Below are 26,265 nucleotides of genomic sequence, written 5' to 3'. Positions count from 1 at the left end.
AAGTCGGAACTTGGAAGGCAGAGAAGGCAAGACAGGTGGGCAGGCAAGATGGCTGCTGCCAGGTGGGGTCCTACCTGCCGAGGTCCTCAATGTGGTCCCTTTATTCCTCCCTTGTTATTTCCTGGCTCTCTGCAGTGTCTTCTGCTGAATGTCCCATGCAGGGCTCAGCTGGGCTCCATGAATACAAGAATAGCGACAATGATGGTAATTATTTTCATCCCTGGTTCCTGACAGTAATTTTGATTTAATCCTTCCCACTTTAGGCCCTGAAAGGTGATCAAAACCAAGCATTCAGTTTCTCCAGGAAAGTGGATCTCATGGAATTAGCTTAGCCAGCGTTGGTGGAGGGATACTAAATAGCATTACCTTTGTAGAGGAGGGAATGGAGCCCAGAGAAGCTGAGGTCATTTGCCCAGGACAAGAAGTGAGACTTGATATTCCAGTGCAGAGGTGCGATTAGATGTATAGTCCCCAGCACAGACTGCGTGGAGTCTCCTATTCCCAGCATCCACACTAGCTAATCTAGGGGTCAGGTGACCACTCACTAACTTGACCTTGAACAAGTTATTCTAATCCGTTTGTGCTTATCTGTAAATGGGGCTAATAAGTGTCTTTCTCATAGAGTTGTGGGAATTCAGTGAAATAATCCAGAACATTGCACAATGTAAGTGCTTAATCAGTGCAAGCTACCAATGTCATTATTGTTTGTCTCATCCATTCCTGAGACCTCCCAGGGCCCAACCCCATCCCAGCAGGCTAGCTGTTAATGTTTGATGACTAAACATTACTCTGAAGTGAAGTGATTCCCTAATTTGGCCTGAAGAGATGAATTACCTGGGGGGCACTTGCTACAAAAATCTATTCTCAGGCCCCTGCCTTAGAGATTCTAATTGGTGGGGCCTGGGAATCTGTATCTTTAAAAAAGCCTCAGGTGAAATCCATCTGTAGGCTGGTTTCAAAAGTCCTTAGGTAATGTAAGACCAGAAAGGCAGGGCGTGGTGGATCATGCCTGTAATCCCAGCACTTTGAGAGGCCAAGGCAGTTGGATCACGAGGTCAAGAGAAACCCAGTCTCTACTGAAAATACAAAAATTAGCTAGGAGTGGTAGCAGGCTCCTGTAGTCCCAGCTACTCGGGAGGCTGAGACAGGAGTAATCACTTGAACCCAGGAGGTGGAGGGTGCAGTGAGCCGAGATCATGCCACTGCACTCCAGCCTGGGTGACAGAGCAAGACTCCGTCTCAAGAAAAAAAAAAAAAAAAGACAGGATAGTGCTACATTAAACACATTGTGACAGGGGTGGGGTGGAGACTCCTGGTGATTAGAGTCAGGTGGATTAGCTCAGCCCTTACAGGTTGCAAGAATTTAAAGTCATGATTACCTTTCTGATTATAAAAATCATCTAGGGCTGGGCGCAGTGGCTTACACCTGTAATCCCAGCACTTTGGGATGCCTAAGTAGGAAGATCGCCTAAGCCCAGGAGTTTGAGATCAGCCTGGGCAACATGGTGAAACCCCCTCTCTACAAAAAACATGTAAAAAAATAGCCAGGTGTGGTGACGCACACCTGTAATCCCAGCTAGGAGGCTGACGTGGGAGGATCTTTTAAGTCCAGGAGGTGGAGGTTGCAGTGAGCCGAGATCCCGTCACTGCACTCCAGGCTGGGCAACAGAGTGATACACTGTCTAAAAAAAAACCAAAAAAACAAAAAAAATCATCTAGTCTATTTACGTGGTCTCAGATGATTGCATACATTATTTAGAAAGGGAAAATTAGTGACTTTGTAGAATCGCTGCTAGTGTCGAAACCTAGCTGATCCCATCTTAACTAAGCGATGAAAGTTACTGTCACAGATAATGGAACAGACCATAGGTGACTCAATGGGATGTACTGAAGAGGCAGCACCACTCCTGCGGTTCCAGGAAGGAAAACATAGAGGCTGAGTGTCATCATAAGGAAGCATCAGGCAAATCCAATGGAGGGAGTCCGCAAATCTTTCAAAACGTCAAGATCAGAAACTAAAGATGCCTGACAACTAACTGCAATGCTGCACGATCCTGAATTGAATCCTTGAGGTTGTGAGGGTTGCTATAAAGGATGTTATTGGGCCAACTGAATATGGCCTATGGAATAAGGAATAAGTAATTGATCCCTGTTAGATTTCCTGATTTTGATAATCATATCACAGTTACATAATAGAATGTCCTTGTTCTTAGCAGACATACAGTAAAGAGTATGGGGTAAAGGGGCATGACATCTCTAATCCACTCTGATATGGTTTAGAAAATAATAGTGTATGTGCATATAAAAAATATACATATACACACACACATGAGCACACAGGGTATAATAAAGCAAATATGCACAAATGCACAGTGTTAAAAATTACAATGCCCCTTGTTTAAAAAAAAAGTAACAGGGAAGACAAATATAAAGAAGGAAGTGGAAGCCACTCCTCCTCCTACGGCCCCCCCGCCCCAGTCCCTGAGACAACCAGGATGACAATTTCAATCAGTAGTGAAACTCTTACATGTCTTTGCGTTATTTTATATATATATATATATTTTTTTTTAAATTTTTATTTTTATTGAGAGAGTGTCTTGCTCTGTTGCCCAGGCTGGAGTGCAATGGCGCAATCTCAGCTCACTGCGATCTCCACCTCCCAGGTTCAAGTGATTCTCCTGTCTCAGCCTCCCAAGTAGCTGGGACTACAGGTACACGCTGCCATGCCAGGCTGATTTTTTGTATTTTAGTAGAGACAGGGTTTTACGATATTGCCCTGGCTGGTCTTGAACTCCTGAGCTCAGGCAATCCACCCGCCTCAGCCTCCCAAAGTGCTAGGATTACAGGCGTGAGCCACCTTGCCTGGCCCGGGTCATTATAGTTTTGATTGAAACCGAAAATGCGCGAATGCTTTACTGTCCATCTATAACTTGTGTTTTTCACGCTGATATCTGTCAACATCTTTCCATGTTGATGTGGTTTTATTTCCAATGGCCGCATGATGCTGCCTGGTAGGGACGGAGCATACTTTGTTTAGCAATAGGTGTTTAGGTTGTTTCTAGCTTGACTCCTACAGACAGTACTAGAGTGAGCATCCTTAAAAATACATCTTCCCCAACTTGTCAGATTATTTTGTTTGTAGAGCTGCTGGGTCAAAAGGAGAAAGTCTCTGAGAAGGGACAGAGGCTGACAGTCTGGGGAGATTGCGAGAGAAAGACTGAGAGTCAGAGATCTATAGAAGTAGAGAGAGGCGGAAAGAGACAGGTGCAGAGAAACAGAGGCTGGGTGCGGTGGCTCACGCCTGTAATCCCAGCACTTTGGAAGGCTGAATTGGGCAGATCACTTGAGTTCTAGAGTTTGAAACCAGCCCGGCCAACATGGCGAAGCCCTGTCTCCACTAAAAATACAAAAATTAACTGGGCTTGGTGGCACACGACTGTAGTCCCAGCTGCTCAGAAGGCTGAGGCACAAGAATCTCTTGAGCCTGGGAGGCAGAGGTTGCAGGGAGCCGAAATCGCGCCACTACACTCTAGCCTGGCCAACTGAGCGAGACTCTGTCTCAAAAAAAAAAAAAAAAAAAAAAAAGAGAGAGATGGAGAGAGACGAGAAAGAGCAAGGTTGATAGAGAGTGAGATTGGGAGAGTGACAGGGAGTTGCTTTCGATGGAGACTGAGAAGGAATTCCTCTGATCCGTGGGGTCTCCATGGCCACAGGAATCTAGTCAGCAAAGTGACTAAGCGACTTTTAGGAACACACCCAGTGGATACAATCGTAGATGAGGTCAGAGTCCTTTGTGCAAGGATCTTCATGGGGCTATTGTTCCTGGAAAGCAAAAAATGGGAAACGACCTAATTGCCCATCAACAGGGGACTGGTTATAGATTGTGCTGGAAACGCTGATAGGAGCCCATCTCCAAGTAGGGTTGGCAGATAATAGCAAATAAAACCACAGAAGGCCCAGTTAAATTTGAATTTAAAATGAAGCATGTGTCTCATGCAGCCTTATACACTAAAAACCTATTTGTTGTTTATCTAAACTTCACATGTAATTGGGCATCTGTATTTTATCTGGAAACTATTAATCTCTAAGATAAGTGAGAAAAGCCAGGTGAGGTCAGGAGAGGGGCTGCTCTTGGTGAGGGGGTGTGTGTTGGGGGGGGCTGCTGAGGTGGCCGTCAGTTTCAGCTCCTGTCCTGGGTGTGGTTACAGTTGAAGGGAAGGGACTGACCCGGGGTCACAGAAGCAGAGGTTGAAGGGCTAGGCTCCACCCCAGGCTCCATGCTCTGTAGTGATTTGTATATATGTGTTAAAAGTGTTAATGTTTTCAATAAAAGTACGACAAACAGACCATAATTTTCTAAACTCCATTTAAGCATTTCTTTTTTTTTTTTTTTTTTTTTTTTTTTTTTTTTTGAGACGGAGTCTCGCTCTGTCGCCCAGGCTGGAGTGCAGTGGCGCGATCTCGGCTCACTGCAAGCTCCGCCTCCCGGGTTCACGCCATTCTCCTGCCTCAGCCTCCCGAGTAGCTGGGACTACAGGCGCCCACAACCGCGCCCGGCTAATTTTTTGTATTTTTAGTAGAGACGGGGTTTCACCGTGGTCTCGATCTCCTGACCTTGTGATCCGCCCGCCTCGGCCTCCCAAAGTGCTGGGATTACAGGCGTGAGCCACCGCGCCCGGCCCCATTTAAGCATTTCTGATTTAAAAAAATACTGGCAGTCTCAGCTGGGTGTGGTGGCTCACACCTGTAATCCCAGCACTTTGGGAGGCCAAGGCGGAAGAATCACAAGTTCAGGAGTTCAAGACCAGCCTGGCCAAGATGGTGAAACCCCATCTCTACTAAAAATACAAAAATTAACCGGATGCAGTGGCAGGCGCCTGTAATCCCAGCTACTTGGGAGGCTGAGACAGGTGAATCGCTTGAACCTGGGCAGTGGAGGTTGCAGTGAGCCGAGATCACGCCATTGCACTCCAGCCTGGGTGACAATGAGACTCCGTTTCACCAAAAATAAAACAAAATAAAATAACAACAACAACAAAAACTGGCAGTCTCAGAAACTCTAAGGGGCCTCCCTGAACACTTTCATTTCCTGGAACACTCATCTGCCCCTGGGCTTTTTTATCACTGTCACCTGGAATGTCCTCTTACCCCACCCTCCGCCAGCCCCTTCACTCACCTGCTCATGCCTGTGACCTCAAGCTGGAGTCAGCCTGGCTCTCACTCCTCTGAGTCACCTTAGGTGCCTCAGAGTTGCATGAACACTGAACCAGCTGTTACCCCGCTTCCCCCTCGCCTGTGAGCTACGCGGTGCAGGAACCTTGTCTGCACAGCTGGTTTATCACAGTATCCTAGCCCATTCAGCCAGGTACCTGCCACAGCTTGCTCACTACGCCTTGGGCATGTTAGTACAGCATCTCTCTGAGCCTCAGTTTCCTCATTTATAAAATGGAGCTGATAATCTTGCCTACCACTCAAGGCCAATGTGACAGGGATGGGAAAGGGAAATGGCATTAACATCACTAAGGTAATATTTGAACTGAGGCCAGCTCTGGGAGGATCTGGGGAAGGGTGTTCCAGGCATCCTTGGGGAAAAAGGAGACTGCGGGCAGCCGCGAGAGCCAGGTCACTGTGGTCTGCGCGGCAGCCAAGTCCCTAAATAAAAAAGAAAAATAAAAGAGTTTGCTCTCACTTTCCTCTTCTTGCCAATACCTCTCACCTGCTGGGGATCAAAGATGCACAAAGCTCTACAGGTATGCAAGGCAGGTGCCGGCAGGGGAGCCCGGAGACCCTGGGATTTTCCTGGAGGCAGATTCTGCCAGGAAGATGGAGAGAGCAGGGCTCTATCAGTGCAGTCTGATGGGTAAGGGGCCAAGTCTGAGACAGTCTGAATGAGAAGTGTGGGAGCAAGTGTGCATGTATGAGACCCTGAGCCCGCCCACCCTGCAAGTGCCCAGAGACTCACTGGGGAAGGTGTGCTTTGCACTATAGGGACATCCCAGTGGCCTATCTCAGGCCTTGAGCTCCAGAGGCATCGATCTCCCAGGTGTGGAACTGGGCTCTGGCAGACATGTGATCGGACCTGGGCAGGTGCACAGAGGCCTGGCTTCGGGGCCCAGCTCAGCCCCCCAACATCCACCTTTGAAGGCTTCCACAACTTTCCTTTTTCCAAGGTGACCACCTCCTCCCACTTTGTCTGGGATTGCCCCAGAACACCCTCAGTGCCAGGCAAACTGGGCTGGTTGGTCACCAGACATACTACTCCATTGGACAGAGGAAGAAGAGTCTCAGAGGCTGTCAGTATCTGCCTCATTTTTTGTGGCCGGATTTTTTTCATGAAAAGTTTATTTGAAATAGTGACACATATCTCTGAAATAAAACATTCATATTCTTTAAAATGGCTTCTAGGCTGGGCTCACACCTGTAATCCCAGCACTTTGGGAGGCCGAGGCAGGTGGATCACCTGAGGTCAAGAGTTCAAGAGCAGCCTGGCCAACATGGTGAAACCTCGTCTCTACTAAAAAAAAAAAATTAGTTGGGCATGGTGGTGCACACTTGTAGTCCCAGCTACTTGGGGATGCTGAGGCAGGAGAATCGCTTGAACCCAGGAGGCAGAAGTTGCAGTGAGCTAAGATCATACCACTGCGCTCCAGCCTGGGTGACAGAGGGAGACTTCATCTAAAAACAAAAACAAACAAACAAAGACTTCTAGAGGCCGGGCACAGTGGCGCACGCCTGTAATCCCAGCACTTTGGGAGGCCAAGGCAGGCGGATCACCTGAGGTCAGGAGTTCAAGACCACCCTGGCCAACATGGTAAAAACCCGTTTCTAATAAAAATACAAAAATTAGCTGGGCACAGTGGCATGTGTCTGTAGTCCCAGCTGCTCCTCAGGAGACCAGGCAGGAGAATCACTTGAACTTGGGAGATGGAAGTTGCAGTGAGCCGAACTTGAGCCACTGCACTCCAGCCTGGACAACAGAGCCAGACTCCATCTCAAAAAAAAAAAAAAAAGTGCCGGGCGAGGTGGCTCACGCCTATAATCCTAGCACTTTGGGAGGCCGAGGCAGGTGGATCACGAGGTTGGGAGATCAAGACCATCCTGGTTAACACAGTGAAACCCCATCTCTACTAAAAATAAAAAATTTAGCTGGGCGTGGTGGCGGGCACCTATAGTCCCAGCTACTCAGGAGGCTGAGGCAGGAGAATGGCATGAACCCGGGAGGCGGAGCTTGCAGTGAGCCGAGATAATGGCACTGCACTCCAGGCTGGGTAACAGAGTGAGACTCTGTCTCAATAAATAAAAATAAAAAAAATGCGTATAGAGAAAGAAGCCATCTTTCTTCCCCGCCCTGCTCCCGTCCTCTGAGGCAGCCAGCTTCTTGGATCTCTCAGAGACAGATATTATCTTATTTACTTCTGCACAAAAGGCAGCCTATTACATATGCTGTTCACCTGATAGATTTTTTTAAGAGGTGAAGTCCTGCGCTCGCTTTGGCAGCATATACACTAAATTTGGAATGATACAGAGAACATTAGCATGGCCCTTGTGCAAGGATGACACACAAATTCATAAAGCATTCCATATTTTTCATTTAAAAGAAAGAAAGTGTGATGGAGTCTTCTCTGTCACCCAGGCGGGAGTGCAGTGGCATGATCATAGTTAACTGCAGCCTCCAACTCCCGGGCTCAAGGGATCCTTCCACCTCAGCCTCCCAAGTAGCTGGGACTACAGGTGTGCGCCACCATGCCCAACTAATTATTAATTTTGTTGTTGTTGACACAGTCTTGCCATCTTGCCCAGGCTGGTCTTGAACTCCTGGGCTCAACTGATCCTCCTGCCTTGGCCTCTCAAAATGCTGGGGTTATAGCCATGAGCCACTGCATCTAGCCCGCTTGATTTTTTTTTTAAAACACCTGTTTTGTTTTTGTTTTTGTTTTTGTTTAGATGGAGTTTTGCTCTTGTTGCCCAGGCTGGAGTGCAATGGTGCGATCTTGGTTCACTGCAACCTCCGCCTCCCGGGTTCAAGTGATTCTCCTACCTCGGCCTCCCAAGTAGCTGGGATTACAGGCACCTGCCACCACGCCCAGCTAATTTTGTATTTTTAGTAGAGACAAGGTTTCTCCATGTTGGTCAGGCTGGTCTCCAACTCCTGACCTCAGGTGATCCTCCCGCCTCGGCCTCCCAAAAGTGCTGGGATTACAGGCATGAGCCACCGCGCCCGGCAACACCTGATATTTTTTTCAGTTAAAAATATATGAGTTCAGACTGGGCATATATAACTCTCGAACTGGAGTTCGAGACCAGCCTGGCCAACATGGTGAAACTCCATCTCTACTAAAAATACAAAAATTACCCTGGTGTGGTGGCTCACGCCTGTAATTCCAGCTACTCGGGAGGCTGAGGCATGAGAATCACTTGAACCTGGGAAGCAGAGGCTGCAGTGAGCCGAGATCATCCCACTGCACTCCAGCCTGGGCAACAGAGCAAGACTCTGCCTCCAAAAAAAAAAAAATTATACATATATGTGTGTGTACATATATATATATACACACGTGTATGTGTGTATGTGTGTGTATATATATATGTATGAGTTCATTCATTTCATTCAGCTAATAATTACTGAACCAGACCCTGTTCCTGGCGCTCAGGTCATAGCAGCGGACAGACGAAGTTCCTTCGTGTGCGGAGCTGTCTAGAGCACAGAGTGAATGTTTAGGTTTTGCAGACTTCAATAGCAAGGATGTTGTCAGTACTCATATAACAAGATAAAACAAATTTCCACAAAATTTTTATGGACAATATTTAAATTATGATAATATTTGAGTACAATTTTGTTTTTCATTTTTTTTATTTAATTTTTTTTTTTTTTTTTTGAGGCAGGGTCTCCCATTGTCACCCAGGCTGGATTGCAGTGGTGCAACATTGGCTCACTGCAGCCTCGATTTCCCAGGTTCAAGCAATCCTCCCACCTCAGCCTCCTGAGCAGCTGGGACTATAGGTACACACCACTACACCTGGCTAATTTTTGTATTTATTTTTTGGTAAAGGCGGGGTTTTGCCATGTTGGCCAGGCTGATCTCAAACTTCTGAACTCAAGCGATCCACCCTTCTTGGCCTCCCAAAGTGCTGGGATTACAGGTGTGAGCCACCATGCCCAACCTGTTTGTTTTTAAAATATAAATAATCGAGATAGGGTCTTGATACATTGCCCAGGCTGGTCTGGAACTCCGGAACTCAACTGTTCCTCCCGCCTTGGCCTCCCAAAGTGCTGGGATTACAGGCGTGAGGCACTGGGCCCAGCCAGTTTTTTTTTTTTTTGTAAGCATGAATTATTATTATTATTATTTCAAGACAGAATCTCTGTTGTCCAGGCTGGAGTTCGATGGCACAATCACCGCTCATAGCACCCTTGACCTCCTGGGCTCAAGTGATCCTCCCACCTCAGCCTCCCAAGTAGCTGGGACTACAGGTACACGCCGCCATGCCCGGCTGAGTTTCGCATTTTTTGTAGAGATGAGACTTTGCCATTTTACCCAGGCTAGTCTCAAATTCCTGGGCTCAAACAATCCGCCTGCCTCACCTTCCAAAGTGCTGGGATTACAGGCATGAAACACGAGGTCCCGCAAGCATGGAATTTTGAAGGTTTACATATTGCCTTAATTGAGGTTCCAAGTTAGTGTTATCTATCATTAAATCGGTTGCAGTGTTCATCTGTAGAAGCTACTCTTAGCTCAAGGACCATATAAGAAACAAACCTTGGTCAGATTTGGCCTGAGGGCTGTAGTTTGGCAACCTCTGGTCTAAAGGGAAATCAACAAAATAAGTGAAACATACACCATGCCAAATTGTGAGCGAAGTGGAGAAAAACTAAGCAGCAAGTGGGTAAGGAGTGCCAGAGGGAAAGGGAGGAGAGGGGGATGAAATAGTGGCCTGGGAGGCTTTGCTGCGATGGGGGTGAGCCCTGTGGCTATCTGTGAGAAGAGCTGGGAGAAGACAGGGAACACCAGATGCAAGGTCCCCAAAGCAGGAGCATGGCTGATGTGGTTCCCCTGTAGCCGGAGCCTTGTGGGCAGTAGTGAGTATGGGGGCTAGGGTGGGGAGCTCCAATGGTCACAGGGGGCCAATCTTGTAGGACCTTGTTGTGGGCCATGGTGAAGGCTCTGGCTTTTCCTACAAGAGATCCGGGATGGGGGAGGGTTTATGTACCCACAGAAGGGCATCAACTTTTTTTTTTTTTTTGAGATGGAGTCTCGCTCTGTCACCCAGGCTGGAGTGCAGTGGTACAATCTTGGCTCAGTGCAACCTCCACCTCCTGGGTTCAAGCGATTCTCCTGTCTCAGCCTCCCAAGTAACTGGGATTACAGGTGCCTGCTGCCACGCCCAGTTAATTTTTTGTATTTTTAGTGGAGACAGGGTTTCACCATATTGGCCAGGCTGCTTTCAAACTCCTGACCTCAAGTGATCCGTTCACTTTGGCCTCCCAAAGTACTGGGATTACAGGCATGCGCAACCACGCCCAGCTAATTTTGTATTTTTAGTAGAGATGGGGTTTCTCCATGTTGGTCAGGCTGGTCTTGAACTCCCAACCTCAGGTGATCCATCCGCCTTGGCCTCCCAAAGTGTAGGGATTACAGGTGTGAGCCACCATGCCCAGCCAGGCATCAACATCTTTTTTTTTTTTTTTGAGACGGAGTCTTGCTCTGTTGCCCAGGCTGGAGTGCAGTGGTGTGATCTCAGCTCACTGCAAGCTCCACATCCCGGGTTCACGCCATTCTCCTGCCTCAGCCTCCCGAGTAGTTGGGACTACAGGCACCTGCCACCACACCCGGCTCATTTTTTTTTTTTTTTGGTATTTTTTAGTAGAGATGGGGTTTCACCGTGTTAGCCAGGATGGTCTTGATCTCCTGACCTCATGATCCGCCCACCTCAGCCTCCCAAAGTGCAGGGATTACAGGTATGAGCAACCAGGCCCGGCCGGGCATCAACATTTTAACAGCTGTAAAAAATTCCATTGATGGACCAGTTTTACACTCAACAGTTCCTCTATCATGGATGACTTTTTGCTACCCTATTAAAAATTAATCCAATTGTCCAGATTGATGGCTCACACCCGAATTCCAATACTTTGTGGGCAATAGTGAGTATGGGGGCTAGGGTGGGGAGCTCAAATGGCCACAGGGGGCCAATCTTGTAGGACCGTGTCGATGCAGGAGGCTCACCTCAGTGGTGTCCCTATAGCATCCCAAATTTGTATTCTAGGCTCCTGCACACAGGCCAAGGCCATGTGGGGACCAGTGAATACATTACCCATCTGCCCCAAAAAGGAAAAGTCCTGGGCACCTATAGTCCCAGCTACTTGGGAGGCTGAGGTGGGAGGATCACTTGAGTCCAGGAGGTCAAGGGTGCTGTGAGTGGTGATTGTGCCATCAAACTCCAGCCTGGACAACAGAGATTCTGTCTTGAAATAATAACAACAAGAATTCATGCTTACAAAAAAAAACTGGCTGGGCCCAGTGCCTCACACCTGTAATCCCAGCACTTTGGGAGGCCAAGGCGGGAGGATCAGTTGAGGAGGGAGGATTGCTTGAACCTAGGAGTTCAAGATCAGCCTGGGCAATATAGCGAGAACCCATCTCTAAATAATAATAATAATAATAATAATAATGCCGATAATACTTGTAAATGATAAAAAATAAAATCAAGACATGGGAAAGGATATTTAGTAAAGAATCTTCCTTACACCCCTGCTGACAGCTACCAGCTACTCCTCAGAGACAGGCACATTACCCTCTCTCCAGAGATGGTTTATATGTCTCTAAGAAATACCTGTATAATGGTGTTTCACACCTTGTTTTTTTGTTTGTTTGTTTGTTTGTTTTTTTGAGACAAAGTTGTTGCCCAGGCTGGAGTGCAGTGGCGCAATCTCGGATTACTGCAACCTCCACCTCTCAGGTTCGAGCCATTCTGCCTCAGCCTTCCAAGTAGCTGGGATTACAGGCGCACACCACCGCGCCCGGGTAATTTTTTTCTATTTTTAGTAGTGACGGGGTTTTGCCATGTTGGCCAGGCTGGTCTTGAATGCCTGACCTCAGGTGATCCACTTGCCTCATCCTCCCAAAGTGCTGGGATTACAGGCGTGAGCCACCGAGCCCAGCTTGCACCTTGCTTTTTAGTACTTAATATCTTGATATGATTTCATTACATCCAGAGCTTTTTCCTTCTTTTCCGGGCAGATGGGTAATGTATTCCCCACATGGTCTCAGCCTGTGTGCAGGAGCCTAGAATACAACTGTGGGATGCTGTAGGGACATCCCTGAGGTGAGCCCCCTGCATCGAGCCTGGCACCCAGCAGGTGTTCAGTAATAGGAATGAAAAGGCTAGCTGTAATCCTAGTACTTTGGGAGGATTAGGTGGGAGGTTCGCTTCAGCCCTGGAGTTTGAGACTAGCCCGGGCAACATAGTGAGACCCCCGTCTCTAATTTTTAAAATTATAAAAAATAAATACAAATTTTAAAAGGCTTGTATAGCTTATCTTGGAGCCTCCACCTGTGGGTCATGCCCAACAGACTTAGACCTTGACCCAGAAACTTCCCTTGGACGCAATTTGTATTCTGAAATGGTGACTTCACAGAGGGCTTATTGGGTAAGGCCCACGGCTGAATCACTATTTGTTTTTAGGCAAGTGGGAGACATCGGAAGAGGTTAAATCCAGGATGAGGTTGGCAGTAGAGTATTGACTCATTCATTGAACTTTCTGTAGACAATGTCTTTCTCCTGGTCAAGATAAACTTTCCAACTCCTGATCAATTCATTCACTGATAATGATCTAATCAACAGGGGCCAGCAGCCTAATAAAGAGCTCTTAGAAATTAAGAAGTTCGGCCGGGTGCGGTGGCTCAAGCCTGTAATCCCAGCACTTTGGGAGGCCGAGACGGGCGGATCACGAGGTCAGGAGATCGAGACCATCTTGGCTAACACAGTGAAACCCCGTCTCTACTAAAAAATACAACTAGCTGGGCGAGGTGGCGGGCGCCTGTAATCCCAGGTATTCGGGAGGCTGAGGCAGGAGAATGGCGTGAACCCAGGAGGCGGAGCTTGCAGTGAGCTGAGATCCGGCCACTGCACTCCAGCCTAGGGAAGAGAGCCAGACTCCGCCTCAAAAAAAAAAAAAAAAAAAAAAAAAAAAAAAAAAGAGAAATTAAGAAGTTCATTCACTGGAAAGACATGCAGGATTTTAAAAAAGGAAAGAAATCAAGTTCATCAATTTGGTGACTAAAGGACATGAAGCAATAGTTCAGAACACAGAGAAACAGAAATGGCTTTGCAGTATGTAAAAAATGCTCTACCCTGCCGGGCACGGTGGCTCATGGCTGAGCATGGTGGCTCATGCCTGTAATCCCAGCACTTTGGGAGGCTGAGGCGGGTGGATCACCTTGGTTGGGAGTTCGAGACCAGCCTGACCAACATGGAGAAACCTCATCTCTACTAAAAATACAAAATTAGGTGGGTGTGGTGGCACATGCCTGTAATCCAGCTACACGGGAGGGTGAGGCGGGAGGATCTCTTGAACCTGGGAGGTGGTGGTTGTGGTGAGCTGAGATCACACCATTGCACTCCAGCCTGGGCAACAACAGTGAAACTCTGTCGCAAAAAAAAAAAAAAAAAAAAAAATGCTCCACCCTAGTCATGTGAAATGCAAATGACAACAGGAGATCCCATTCTCCCTTATCAGACAGGCAAAGATAAAAGAGTTAAAGGCCAGCAAGGTGGCTCATGACTGTAATCCCAGTACTTTGGGAGGCCGAGGCAGGTGAATCACTTAAGCCAAGGAGTTTGAGACCAGCCTAGACAACATGGCAAAACCTCAGCTCTACCAAAAAAAAAAAAAAAAAAAGAAAAAAAAATTGCAAAAGACAATTAGCCGGATGTGACGCCTCGAACCTGTAGTCCCAGCTACCCTGGAGGCTGAGGTGGGAGGATCACTTGAGCCTAGGAGGCGGTGGTTGCAGTGAGTAGGAATTGTGCCATGGCACTCCAGCCTGGGTGACAGAGTGAGACTGTCTCAAAAAATAAAAAATAGACAGGGTCAGGTGTGGTGGCTCATGCCTGTAGGCCTGTAGTCCTAGCCGCTCAGGAGGCTGAGGTAGGAGAATCACTTTAGCCCAGGAGATGGAGGCTGCAGTGAGTTATTATCATGCCACTGCACTCCAGCCTGGGCAACACAGCGAGACCCTGTCTCAAAAAAGAAAAACAAAAAGACAATACTCTGTGTTGGGCAACTTTTGAAAAGGGGCCCTCAACTCCCTGCTAGTGGGAGTATAATTCAGTTTAATCTTTTTGGATGACATTTAGACAAATGTATCAACATTTTATATAACACACCATTTGATCTGGAGTGCAACGCTGTGTGTAGAGGGCATTCATTGAAATTGCCACATTATTGGTAGTAGCCAATACATTGCAATCTAACCTAAATGCCCATCATGAGTCTTCTCATTAGGTAAATTGTGATTGTGGTATAATCCATACAATGAATAGTCTGCACCCCTGCAGAAAATTAAGGGAGCTGCGTGTAATGATATGGAATGATTTTCAAAACAATGAATATTGTTATAGCATTACCCGTGTAATGACAATTCAAAAGAAAAAAAAATATTATAGCAAGGTGTAGGTTAGTGTGGAGGTTCCTATCTGTAATACATAAAGGGTTGTACATATATATTTATTTTATTTTATTTTATTTTTGTTGTTGTTGTTGAGACGAGTCTCGCTCTGTCGCCCAGGCTGGAGTGCAGCGATCTCGGCTCGTTGCAAGCTCCGCCTCCCGGGTTCATGCCATTCTCCTGCCTCAGCCTCCCGAGTATCTAGGACTACAGGTGCCCGCCACCACGCCCGTCTATATATTTTTAAAAATACAGGATCTCGCTTTGTTGCCCAGGCTGGAGTGCAGTGGTACTTTCTTGGCTCATGGCCGCCTCTACCTCCTGGGCTCAAGTGATCCTCCCACCTCAGCCTCCCGAGTAGCTGGCTGGTTTTTTGTTTGTTTGTTTGTTTTTGTTGTTTTTTTTTGAGACAGGGTCTTACTACGTTGCCCGGGCTTGTCTCAAACTTCTGGGCTCAAGTGATCCTCCCACCTTGCCCTCCCAAAGCGCTGGGATTACACGTGTGAGCCACCACGCACTGCCCCTGCACATATTAATATATACATAGGCCATCCCTGGAAGGTCATACAAGACACTGGTTTTTTAAAAAAAGGTTGCTTTGGGGAGGGAAAAGAAGGTCTGGAATGGAGGGAGACTCTTCTTTTAGTTGGGTAATTGTAAATCACATTATTTAGCTATTGGTTTTACTTCTAGTGGGAGATTGGCACCTGCAGAAAATGGAAGCGTCTATTCAAATGTATCTTCCTTCCAGAAGCCACTAGGTATTCCCAGATTGCCACCCCCCCCCCGCAGTCGTATCAGCCTTCATCTCCGTGAAAGGCGCGTGCCCCCGCGACAATTGCAGGGAAGTGCGTTGGACAGCAGAGGGCGCCAGAGGACCGCGCCCCGGGCCTGGGGCGGGACCCCTTGTGCAGGGAGCTGGGGAGGGCCTGGCCCTGCCGGGTACGAGGCCACCTGGGCCGCAGATGTCGCCCATTTCCGGGAGGACCTGACACCACAGTATCAAAAGTGTCACCTCGCCTTCCCCTGCAAAGGGAGCTGATCCGCGGCCGAGAGGCCTGGCCTGAAACCTCCTTACCTCGTGGTCTCCGCCGCCTGCAGGAGGGAGTGGGATGAGGGCGGGCCTGGAAGGGGCGGCGAGGACAATTCGATCCGATATGAGCAATGCCCCTCCCCTCTGCGTTGCCTCCCACCCCCATGCCCCACGCAGGTACCCGACCACTGAAGGAAAGTGGAAAGCGGGAGGCCCAGGCAGTGGCTACCTGCAAGTACTTGATTGAGCCCCTACTATGTGCTTTGAAGAAAACAGAATAAGGCAATGACTGTGGGCTGGGCACCGTAGCTCACTCCTATAATCCCACCAATTTGGAGGCTAAGGTGGGAGGATCAATTGAGCCGCAGAGTTTGAGACCAGCCCGGGCAACATAGCAGGACCCCATCTCTACAAAAAATAAATTACCCAGGCATGGTAGCGCGTCTCAGTGAAAAAGGGGAAAAAAAGAAAACAGAAGGTGGGTGCTGGGGCAGGGGTGGGTCCTACTTTGGCTAGGGTGATCAGGGAAGGCTCCCCTGAGGAAGTGACTTGTATTTTTTGTGTTAAATATATTATTCATACCTAAAAGTGTTTAAATTGTCTCAGTACACTGGATGTCATGAAGATATGGTAAAATAAAGTCTAGGTACAGTAGAAAGACTTACAATAAAGATCCCTCCCTGCCTAGGAAACAGATCATTACCAAAATTCTAGAAGCTTCATGCGCAGCCTGTTCTCGCCTCCCCTCCTCACCAGACACTCTTCAGATTTTTGTATCAAACATTTCCTTGCAGCCAGCATAGTGGCTCACCTCTGTAATCCCAGTACTTTGGCAGGCTGAGTCCAGGAGTTCCATGCTGCAGGGAGCCATGATCGTGCCACTGCACTCCAGCATGGGTGACAGAGCAAGACCCTGTCTCAAAAACAGAACAAAAAAAACCTTCCTTGCTTTTCTTTCTAATTCTACAACCCCCACATACATCCCTAAATAATATAGGGTTTCATTTGCCTGCTTCAGAACCTCATATAAATCCAAATAACTATGCATTTGTTTGTGACCTCTGCTGGACATTGTGTTTCTGAGATTTATCCCTGTTGCTACATGGAGTTGTAGTTCATTTTTATTGCTGCATAGTATTCTATTACAGGATCGCACCATGTTTCATTAATCCAGTCTACTGTTTATAAACATTTGTGCTGTATCCAGTTTTGTTTTTGCTTTTGCTTTTTTTGCTATTAGGAAAGAGGGTGCAATTAATATCCTTTTTTGGGGGGGGCAGGGTTTGGGCTGGACAACAGTTCTTTACCTTGCTTGGTTGCTCATTATAATCCCCAAGGGAGTTTTTTAAAATGCTGATGCCAGAGGCCCTACCCAGACTAATTAAATCAATATGTGGGTGGGGGTGGGGTGGGCCGAGGCTTAGGTGTTTTAATCCTTCCCTGTGGGGACCTAATGTGCTGCCAGAGCTGAGAACCCCTGGGATGCAGTTGGTTTGAGGACAGACAGGGAGAGGAGTCACCTGTTGCTAGCTGATGCCAAACTTTCCCAAAGTGACTCTGCCCACCGACACTCTCGCCAGCTCTCACCTCCTCATCAACTCTTGATTGTGACCAAATTTTTCCTTGTTGTCCTTCGGATGGGCGTGAAATGGCAGCTCACTGTGGCTTGAAATTGCCATTTCTCTCTTTATTAAACGAGGCTGAGCAGTTGGTAAAGTTGCTGCTGAAACAAAGAATGAAAGGAAGCCAGCGTGAAGATCTAGGAGCAAAAGACGTAGGGGAGAGGAGGAGCAGCAGGTGCCACGGTGGGAAAGGTCTGGGATGTTGGAGGAACAGAAGGAAGGGTGGGGGAGGGATCCTTGTTCATGGGGGAGGGAGAGAGGCTCAAGCCAAGGTCAGCCGGGGTCAGAGCAGCGGGGCCGAGTTGGCCGAGGAAAGGACTTTGGCTTTTACTCTGAGACAGGCGCATGGGAGGGTTTGAGCAGAGGAGGGGGTGCTCTGGCCTCACTCTGGCTTCGAGCAGAGGATCCTGATTGGAGCTAAATTGACACGGGAGGAAGAGTATTCCGCCTAATAACTGCTTCCTGCCTCTGTCCTCCACCCTACTCCCCACTCTCCAGCTAGAAACAGGGGAAGACGATTTTGTTCACGGCTGTTACATCCGGCACCAAGTGACCAAAACAGACAGTAGTTCTGCCCTTCATGTTGCTGGTGGTGGTGTGGGGTGCTTATAGGTTTTTCTAGTCTTCCTTCACAGGTGGAAACAAGAACGGTGAGACCTGTGAGGTTTATTTCAGCGCTACCCCCGGGCCTGGTATGCCTCCCAGGGAAGCTGGGGTGGGGGTGCAGCTGCCCCTCACCTGGGCCCACCCCACATGCATTCAGTCAGGGCCCCTACAGAGCAATGTTAGAGCCTTTAGACACAGGATCGAGGATCTTCACAGGGGTGAGGAGACACGCCCGGCCCATCCCTTCTTTCTCCCACCGGCCTACAAGGATCTTTTTCTACGAAACTCTAACCAGGTCCCTCGTCAGCTGAAAATCCTTCGGTGGCTCCCCAGTGCCTTTGAGGCAAAGTCCAACCTCCTACGAGGCCCTGGGGCACAGCACATCTGACCCCTCCGGGCCTGCCCACCCCACGCCATCCCTGGGAGCTGCTCTCTAAGAGTTACTCTGAAGCAGTTGCCACTTCTTCCCTCGGGCCTTTTCCCTTGATAATTCTTCACTTCCTCTGGGAAGTCACCCCGACCCCCTGTCAGGTGACCCGCCTCTTAACGGTCGCTGCGTCCCGTCTCTCCCCCGCCAAAGCACACTTCCCTTTGCATTGTAATTGTCTGTTTACTTCGTCTGTCTCCCCCACTGGACCGGGAGCTACCCTTCGGGAGAGGCCTTGAATGTCCTGTCCCGGGCTGTGCCCTGCCCCAGGTACAGCTGGGCCCTCCGCAAACACTGGCTAAGGGAAGGAACGGGCGCTCTTCGCTAGCTGGGCCAGGCTGCTTTGCAAAACGGCCGTAGCATTTCACGCCGCCAGGAGCCACGTGCGGTGTCCGTTTCCTCGCTTCCTCCCCAGCAATGTGCATTTCCCTCGTCAATGCCACGCTCTCCAGGCGCCAGCCGGGCGGAGGAAATTTCCGCCCCCTCCTAAGCCCGAGGCGGGGGCGGGCGTCGGAAGGTCAGGTGTCCCGGCCCGCGCGCAGCGCCAGGGGGCGTCAGAAGCGCTCCGACCACGGGGCGCTGAGCAGGTGGGCGCGCGGCGTTCTGGCGGGGTCCCACCTCGCAGGGGCCTCGCTTCGCTCGACGTCCCGCCCCGGACAGTCCCAGCACCACGGACGACCCGCGCTGCGCCTGCGAACTCCGCCTCGGAGGAGCCCCCGCCCGGGCTCCCAGCGCCACGCGGCGCGAGCCCGGCCAGCCCCCGGCGCACCTGCTCGGGGAGTGGCGTTCGGCGGAGACGGGCCTCCGATTGGCGCGGAGGTGACAAAGGGGCGTGGCAGATGAGGCCCCTCCCCTCCCACCCCCTTGGAGTATTTAAGGGAGTTGGCGGCGCGGCTGCTCTCATTGCGCCGCGGTCCGGCCTTGTGAGTGGTACCGTTGCGCTGCTCCTGCGCGACTCGGTGACCCCAGTGCCTCGGCCACCATGCCGCGCTCTTTCCTCGTCAGAAAGCCCTCCGACCCCAATCGGAAGCCTAACTACAGCGAGCTGCAGGACTCTAATCCAGGTGTGTTGGAGGGGTGGTGGGCTCCAGGAGGTTTGGGGGAGACAGGCGAAGGCTGCGTGGGGGCCACCTGAGGGAGGCGGCCTGTCTGAGCCAGGATCGAGTCACAGGGTGTTTTGTGGAGCATTGCGGGCTCGGGCTCGGGCTCGGGCTCGGGAGACCGGGCAGGTGAGTCCCCAGTCCTGGGGATCGGTCTGGGTGGTTGGGGGAGTGCTGTGTAGAGAGCAGGGGTTTTGTGCTTGGGTGGCCTGTGTAGCCGGCGAGAGGCGGAGGAGCTCCGCGAGAGTGGGAGAGGAGGCCTGTGTCAGGAAGGCCCTCTGGACGCTGCTGGGGAGAGTCCGGAGTCCAGAGGGTTGAGGGGAGGGGTAGGGAGACGAGATGTGTGTGAGGAGGGGGATTGGGGCAGGGTGGTGGCTCCAGGGCTGGGGTGATGGGGTTCTGGCCTCAGGCTGGGGACTTGGGACTTAGGAGAGGGAGATCTGGAAATGACCCCCTTCAACTGGGGGTCCTACCTGTGAGAGACTCAGATTGGGTGACCTGGGCCAGGAGGGCAGGAACCTGGTCTGTCCTGTGGATCATTTTTTTGATCTAATTATGTGTTGAGAATCAGCCCTACCCAGCCCCTGGCCAGCGGTGGGTTCATGTTTGTTGATTGAGTGAATGATTTAATTAACGCCTGACTCTGCTTTTTCTCTCTCAGAGTTTACCTTCCAGCAGCCCTACGACCAGGCCCACCTGCTGGCAGCCATCCCACCTCCAGAGATCCTCAATCCCACCGCCTCGCTGCCAATGCTCATCTGGGACTCTGTCCTGGCGCCCCAAGCCCAGCCAATTGCCTGGGCCTCCCTTCGGCCCCAGGAGAGTCCCAGGGCGGCAGAGCTGACCTCCCTGTCGGACGAGGACAGTGGGAAAGGCTCCCAGCCTCCCAGCCCACCCTCACCGGCCACTTCGTCCTTCTCCTCTACTTCAGCCTCTTCCTTGGAGGCTGAGGCCTATGCTGCCTTCCCAGGCTTGGGCCAAGTGCCCAAGCAGCTGGCCCAGCTCTCTGAGGCCAAGGATCTCCAGTCTCGAAAGGCCTTCAACTGCAAATACTGCAACAAGGAATACCTCAGCCTGGGCGCCCTCAAGATGCACATCCGAAGCCACACGCTGCCCTGCGTCTGCGGAACCTGCGGGAAGGCCTTCTCCAGGCCCTGGCTGCTACAAGGCCATGTCCGGACCCACACTGGTAAGTGCCCCTCCAGGCGCCCCCACCGTTGCTTTCTGTGGCAGCTTTTGTGAATTGGGACTTGCTGTTCTCATTCACAAAGTTGTGGACACTGAGGCCCCGAGTCTCCTAACTTCTAGCTCAAGTTCAGGGGTCTGCTCTCTGGAAATGTTTGGCAGAAACGTTCCTTCATCAGCTAAGCAGATGGGCAAAGCAGACACCTTCCCAATCCCTGCAGCCTGTTTCTCAGCCAAATGGGCTGGAGCTGGATATCGGAAAAGTGCAACCAACACCTTGCTCTGGGGGCCACAGGTGTGAAGGGGCCCACCCAGCCCCACCCTCTCCCGGTCCGCCCCCTCCCTAGCCAGACAGGATGTTGTCAGACCCCCCACCTGGCTCTGAATCTTTTGAGAACTTTCTCAAAGCTTAGGCTGATGTTTCACTTCTGTGAGCCTCATTTTCTCTATCTTTCAGATGGGCATGAGAACAGCTTGTGGGGTTTCTGTACGGGCTAAATGCAGGAATGCATGTGGGAATCACCTGGCAAAGTGCCGGATACCTGCTAAACTGTCACAAAAATGGTTCCTTGGCATTTGCTCTGCTTCCCTGCTGTGTGACTTTGGGCAAGCAACTTAACCTCTCTGAGACTCGGGAGAATTATGATGGCATATGTTTTAGAGAGTGGCTGTAAAGGTGGCTAATCACTTTATAGTAATTTATTATACCCGAATAGTTCTCAGATCGGTTTCCCCACCCCCACTCAATCCTAGCACACACACCAGGAAACAGCAATTTTAGGGCAGAAAACACAATCACGTCTTTCAAAAATTTACTAAATATGTAGAAAACTTTCTGGACATGGAGAAAAGGTAGAACTTTTTAGAACTTGAACGGTGGCAGCCACTGTGCCTGGAGCTGCTCTTTGGAGAGGGACAGTTGAGGGAGAAGATTCCACAGGGTTCAAGCTGGCCAGGTTCTACCATTCCTGGCCCGGCGCCTGACCTCTGAGCAGTGAGGGTCGGTGAGGTATCTGGAAGGACTGGCATTTCGCGGGCTTTATTGGCATCTTATTCGACTAAGGCTACCCATTTCTTTTCCTTCCTGCACCAGTATCCCTGATCTTAACATGTAAAGGTCCAACTGCTGGGCTCCCCGTGCCTGCCCAGCTCACAGGGCTCTATTTTGGGAAATTTGAACCCCTCAGGATGCTGCTCTCCTGCCTGCCTCTCTCGCCTCCCATCCGGACATTATTTTAATGTAAAGGCATGGCTGAGGCACAGAAATCCCCTTGAAATGTATCATTTCGGTCCTCATTGACTCCCATTGTGTGCCTTAATGGTGGGCCCAGTGGGTGGGGGCTGGGAGGGGTGGAGCAGGTGCATGGGGCAGGGGTGCCCAGCACCTGTTCCAGTCGCAGCTGCTGGCGCACTGTGTGGCAGGCCCCTTTAATCCGGGGGTATCGCATGTACAGTGCCCCCCTCGGCGCCCTTTGTCCCCGCCGGCCTGGTGCCGATTTCACACTTGCCAGGAGTACCATGAAGGCGTCTGGGGGGTGAGGGATCTGAGGAGTGGGGGTCAGTGCCTCCTGCATATGCGTGCAGCCCCCGCCCCCAGCCCATCATGTCCTAGAATGTCTCCTTCCCCTTTTGTTCGGGTTTGTGTCTCATCACACTTAGAGCACTTACTGTGCAGGAGGTAGTGCTCGGGACTTCACCAACAGCCCTGGGAAGGGAAGGGGGGTGCCATCGTAACTCCAGTCTTACAAATGGACTCCAGCCCCTTTTCCAGATCTCTAGAGTCAGCCCTTAGTTCACAAGGGTGAACTTACCCTTCTCATTCACGTGAAGACTTAGAATGCAATCAGCAAACGCTTCAGGCCTGGCGTGGGGAGGCTGCTGAGTAATGGCAGAGTGGAGTAGTGCTCAGGCACCCCTCCCCCAGTCCTCTGTGTCCCCCACCCTTTGGAGTGGCGAGTTTCCATTTCTGCCCCATGAGAGTGAGTCCAGCTCTCAGGTGCTCCATAAGTCCCTATGGAATGCATGGGTCCCATTGGAATCATTCTCTGGACTCCCTCCTACCCTGGTAGCTCAGTGTAGTACCCTAGGCACCCAGGAGGTGATGGAATGAATTCACTCTCAGCTCTTAAATTCCATCCAGCGCTGGGATTTCACAGACAGGCCCTGGCCTCGCGGGCATGTCAGGCTGGGCGTGAGGGGATTGGAGAATTGCATATTTTTTAAAGAGACTATTCAGTATTATAGAGTAGTGTCTAGCACATAGTAGGAGATCAATAGATTTAAAAAAAAAATTATAGACAGGGTCTGGCTTTATTGCCTAGGCTTGTCTCAAACTCCTGGCTTCAAGCAGTCCTCCTGCCTCACTCGGCCTCCCAGAGTGATGGGATTACTGGCGTGAGCCACCACACCCGGCTTCAATAGATTTTTGTTTAATGAGTTATTGTTATGACCTTTTATGTGGAAAATGCTGCATCCCCCAGAAAAAAACAAACAGCATTATTGGTGTTTTTGGAACTGTAGCCTTTTGGTTGGAGCAGGGATTATTACAAGGCATGAGTGAGGGGCAGACTCCTCTGAGGCCTTTTTAATTTTTAAAGCAGACTTAATTATTCTCTAAGGGCTTATTGAGGACTTACTGGGTACCCAGCTCCATATGCAAGACTTTTTCCGACACAGCCTTGGCCAGGCAGATGGTGTGTCAGAGGCACAGGTTTCTGTGGCCTCTTCGGTGTTAGAAAGGGGCCCAGGCCCTGGGCTGGGGCTTAGAATGGACTCAAAGAAGGCCCCTGCCCTTATGGGACTCAGCCTGATTGGAGAACAGACAAGGAGATTTGGGATTACAGCACCGGAGGTGGGGTAGTGAGGAAAGCAGGCTGCTGGCCCAGCCCCAGGAGTGGCCTAACCAGCTTGGAGGTGGGGGTGGGGAGGCCTCTTAAGGCTGACTCTGGCTTTGGCCCCGATAAGTGACAGTAGGACGAATCAGTAAAGATGTTCGGTCGTCGTTGACCACTTCGCACATCTCTGCGGGATGTGGATGAGTACTGTGCCCTACCTTCTGTCACTTACCAACCCCTATGAGTGGGGGATGGATAGCCCGATTTTACAGGTGGAAAAATGGAGGCTCAGAGAAGCCAGACAACTTGCCCAGAGTTGCACAGTGGGAAGCAGCAGAGCTCCGTCAGGTCCCAGCCTTTGGACTCTGGCTGCGTGTTTGAGTCCTGACTTTCCTGGGATCGTGGGATTCTTTCGGGGTTTAGGGTATGCTGGGAGGGATTCCCATCACTGCCAGCTGTTGTCCCACGGCTCATTCGGCCTTTCTGGCATTCTCTCCCCAGGCGAGAAGCCCTTCTCCTGTCCCCACTGCAGTCGCGCCTTCGCTGACCGCTCCAACCTGCGGGCCCACCTCCAGACCCACTCGGATGTCAAGAAGTACCAATGCCAGGCGTGTGCTCGGACCTTCTCCCGAATGTCCCTGCTCCACAAGCACCAAGAGTCTGGCTGCTCAGGATGTCCCCGCTGACCCTTGAGGCTCCCTCTTCCTCTCCATACCTGCCCCCTGCCCGACAGCCTTCCCCCAATCCAGCAGGAAGGACCGACCCCACGTCCTTCTCACTGCCATGGAATTCCCTTCTGAGTGCCCCACTTCTGGCTGCATCAGCCCCACAGGACCTTGAAGACCATCTTCTGGTTCTGTTTCCTCTGCCTGGGTCCCTCAGTGGGCTCTGGAGGAGGCCTTCCCGTGGCCTTTTCTGTGGAGAGAGGGCAGCTGGCAGCCCCAGCCCCCGGGGGATTCCTGAGCTGGCCTTTCTGCATGGGTTTTTGTATCCAGAGCTGTTTGGATACAGCTGCTTTGAGCTACGGGACAAAGGCCGACAGACTCACTGGGAAGCTCCCACCCCACTCAGGGGACCCCACTCCCCTCACACACACCCCCGCTACAAGGAACCCTCAGGCCACCCTCCACGAGGTGTGACTAACTATGCAATAATCCACCCCCAGGTGCAGCCCCGGGCCCTGCGGAGGCGGTGGCAGACTAGAGTCTGAGATGCCCTAAGCCCGGGCAGCTATTTCAGCCTCCTGTTTGGTGGGGTGGCACCTGTTTCCCGGGCAATTTAACAGTGTCTCAAAAGGGACTGTGAGTAATGGCTGTCACTTGTCGGGGGCCCAAGTGGGGTGCTCTGGTCTGACCAATGTGTCTCCCAGAACTATTTTGGGGGCCTGACAGGTGGGCCTGGGAGGAAGATGTTTACATTTTTAAAGGTACACTGGTATTTATATTTCAAACATTTTGTATCAAGGAAACGTTTTGTATAGTTATATGTACAGTTTATTGATATTCAATAAAGCAGTTAATTTATATATTGAAAAGAGTCTGGTGTAATAGAGGAGTGGGTATTTTAAAAGGTCTTTGGTAGGGGAGGAGGAGACAGGAATTCCTGAAGCTTAGATATTTCTGACACAGCCTTAAATCTTGTCCTTGGAAACGTCACAGGGCTTTGGAGTCCTGGGTGTTCTGTCTGCTGGTGTTTGGGTGAGCCAGCAGCATCCATATGAGCTCTTCACTATACACTGTGGCTCTTGTTTACTTTCTCATTCTTGAATTTTGAAACCGATTTGGCGCATGGGGTACAGAGCTGGCTTTCTGGGTCTTATCAACTAGGCAGGCTGCAAAGCTGCCCCAGCACTGCAGGTCTTTTGGGGCCGCTTCCCCCACATGCGAGTGGAATGCGACCAAAGAGACAGAGGATGTCCTTCCTGTTTCCAAGGGCTCCTGGCCCCCTCGGGCCTCCTTGTCAGTCCCACACCTCCGTCTTGCTGCTGGGTACCAAATGGCCTTTGATGCAAGGAAATTGGCTGGCTGGAGCCAGGAGGGTGAGAAGCCAGGCCAAAGGGTAGGGGTCACTCAGCTTCCTGCTCCGAGGACTGCTGGACGGTCAGTTTGCGTCCTGGGCTAGGGTAATTCACTCCCCGCCGGCTGGGCCAACGGTGGTGACCTCACCACTGGGGGCCTCCTGGGGCCAGGAGAAAATGAGTGTCCTTTTTGAACACAAAAGGTGCTGGAGGTGCCAGTTTCCTGCGAGGAGCTGAGGCGTCCCGGAGCTTCGGAGCCCCGGAGTCAGGCTGGGGGTGGGGGGAGCTTCATGTTCCAAAGGAGAGATGATTCTTTCTTCTAAACAGGAAATGGTGACCCGCAGGCCGGGAGCAGCCCTTAATGACTTGCAGCTTTCCTCCCAAAAGGAAAAAAAAAACGTTCTCTAACAATCGCCAAATTGTGGCCTGCCTCCCTGAAGGGAAGTTAGGGAGTTGGGGGGATGGGGATTGGGCATCCATGAGCTGAAGGCCTACTGTGTCCTGGGTCCCTGCGGGTCCCTCTAGGTCGTCTCCATCCACCCACAGTAGGTGCTGACTCTGAGTGAATGATTTCATGACTTCACATAATCCCTGGGGGTTGGGCCTCTGGAAAATGAGGCACAGAGGTGGGCTTGCCTGGGGTCATCAAGCCCAGCCCTCAGGTCATCCTGGGAGTTAGGTAGGCTGGGCTCATGCCCCCGACTCTCAGGGCACTTGGAGCAAGGCTCTCTCCCTCTGAGGGCCCCAGTTTCTGCCTCTAAAACGGGGTGACAGTAGT

General features: G+C 50.7%; 1 protein-coding gene and 1 non-coding gene across 2 annotated transcripts; both read left to right on the top strand.

Annotated features, from left to right (window-relative positions):
• Window positions 1-7,481: 7,481 nt before the first annotated feature.
• On the top strand, window positions 7,482-7,588 carry LOC126929973 (U6 spliceosomal RNA). The gene has a single exon (XR_007717399.1). It is a non-coding gene; the product is annotated as a U6 spliceosomal RNA (small nuclear RNA).
• An 11,654-nt stretch (window positions 7,589-19,242) lies between these two features.
• On the top strand, window positions 19,243-24,999 carry SNAI1 (snail family transcriptional repressor 1). Its single transcript, XM_050807483.1, has 3 exons — window positions 19,243-19,415; window positions 20,113-20,640; window positions 23,972-24,999. Exons 1-3 carry the CDS (start codon window positions 19,334-19,336, stop codon window positions 24,154-24,156), a joined length of 795 nt encoding a protein of 264 aa, XP_050663440.1. The 5' UTR covers window positions 19,243-19,333; the 3' UTR covers window positions 24,157-24,999.
• The last annotated feature ends 1,266 nt before the right edge of the window (window positions 25,000-26,265 follow it).

Source organism: Macaca thibetana, chromosome 10 (genome assembly GCF_024542745.1).
Source record: "Macaca thibetana thibetana isolate TM-01 chromosome 10, ASM2454274v1, whole genome shotgun sequence".
Taxonomy (NCBI): Eukaryota; Metazoa; Chordata; class Mammalia; order Primates; family Cercopithecidae; genus Macaca; species Macaca thibetana.
Note: the sequence above shows the minus strand (reverse complement) of the source record. Positions and strands in the feature narration are given on the sequence as shown.

What these genes read in the sequence shown, in the direction of transcription:
- SNAI1 (XM_050807483.1), top strand. Translation starts at nt 19,334, where the DNA reads ATGCCGCGCTCTTTCCTCGTCAGAAAGCCCTCCGACCCCAATCGGAAG. An exon ending in GCTGCAGGACTCTAATCCAG is followed by an intron (nt 19,416 to 20,112) that starts GTGTGTTGGAGG and finishes TTTCTCTCTCAG; the next exon opens with AGTTTACCTTCCAGCAGCCC. An exon ending in CCATGTCCGGACCCACACTG is followed by an intron (nt 20,641 to 23,971) that starts GTAAGTGCCCCT and finishes TTCTCTCCCCAG; the next exon opens with GCGAGAAGCCCTTCTCCTGT.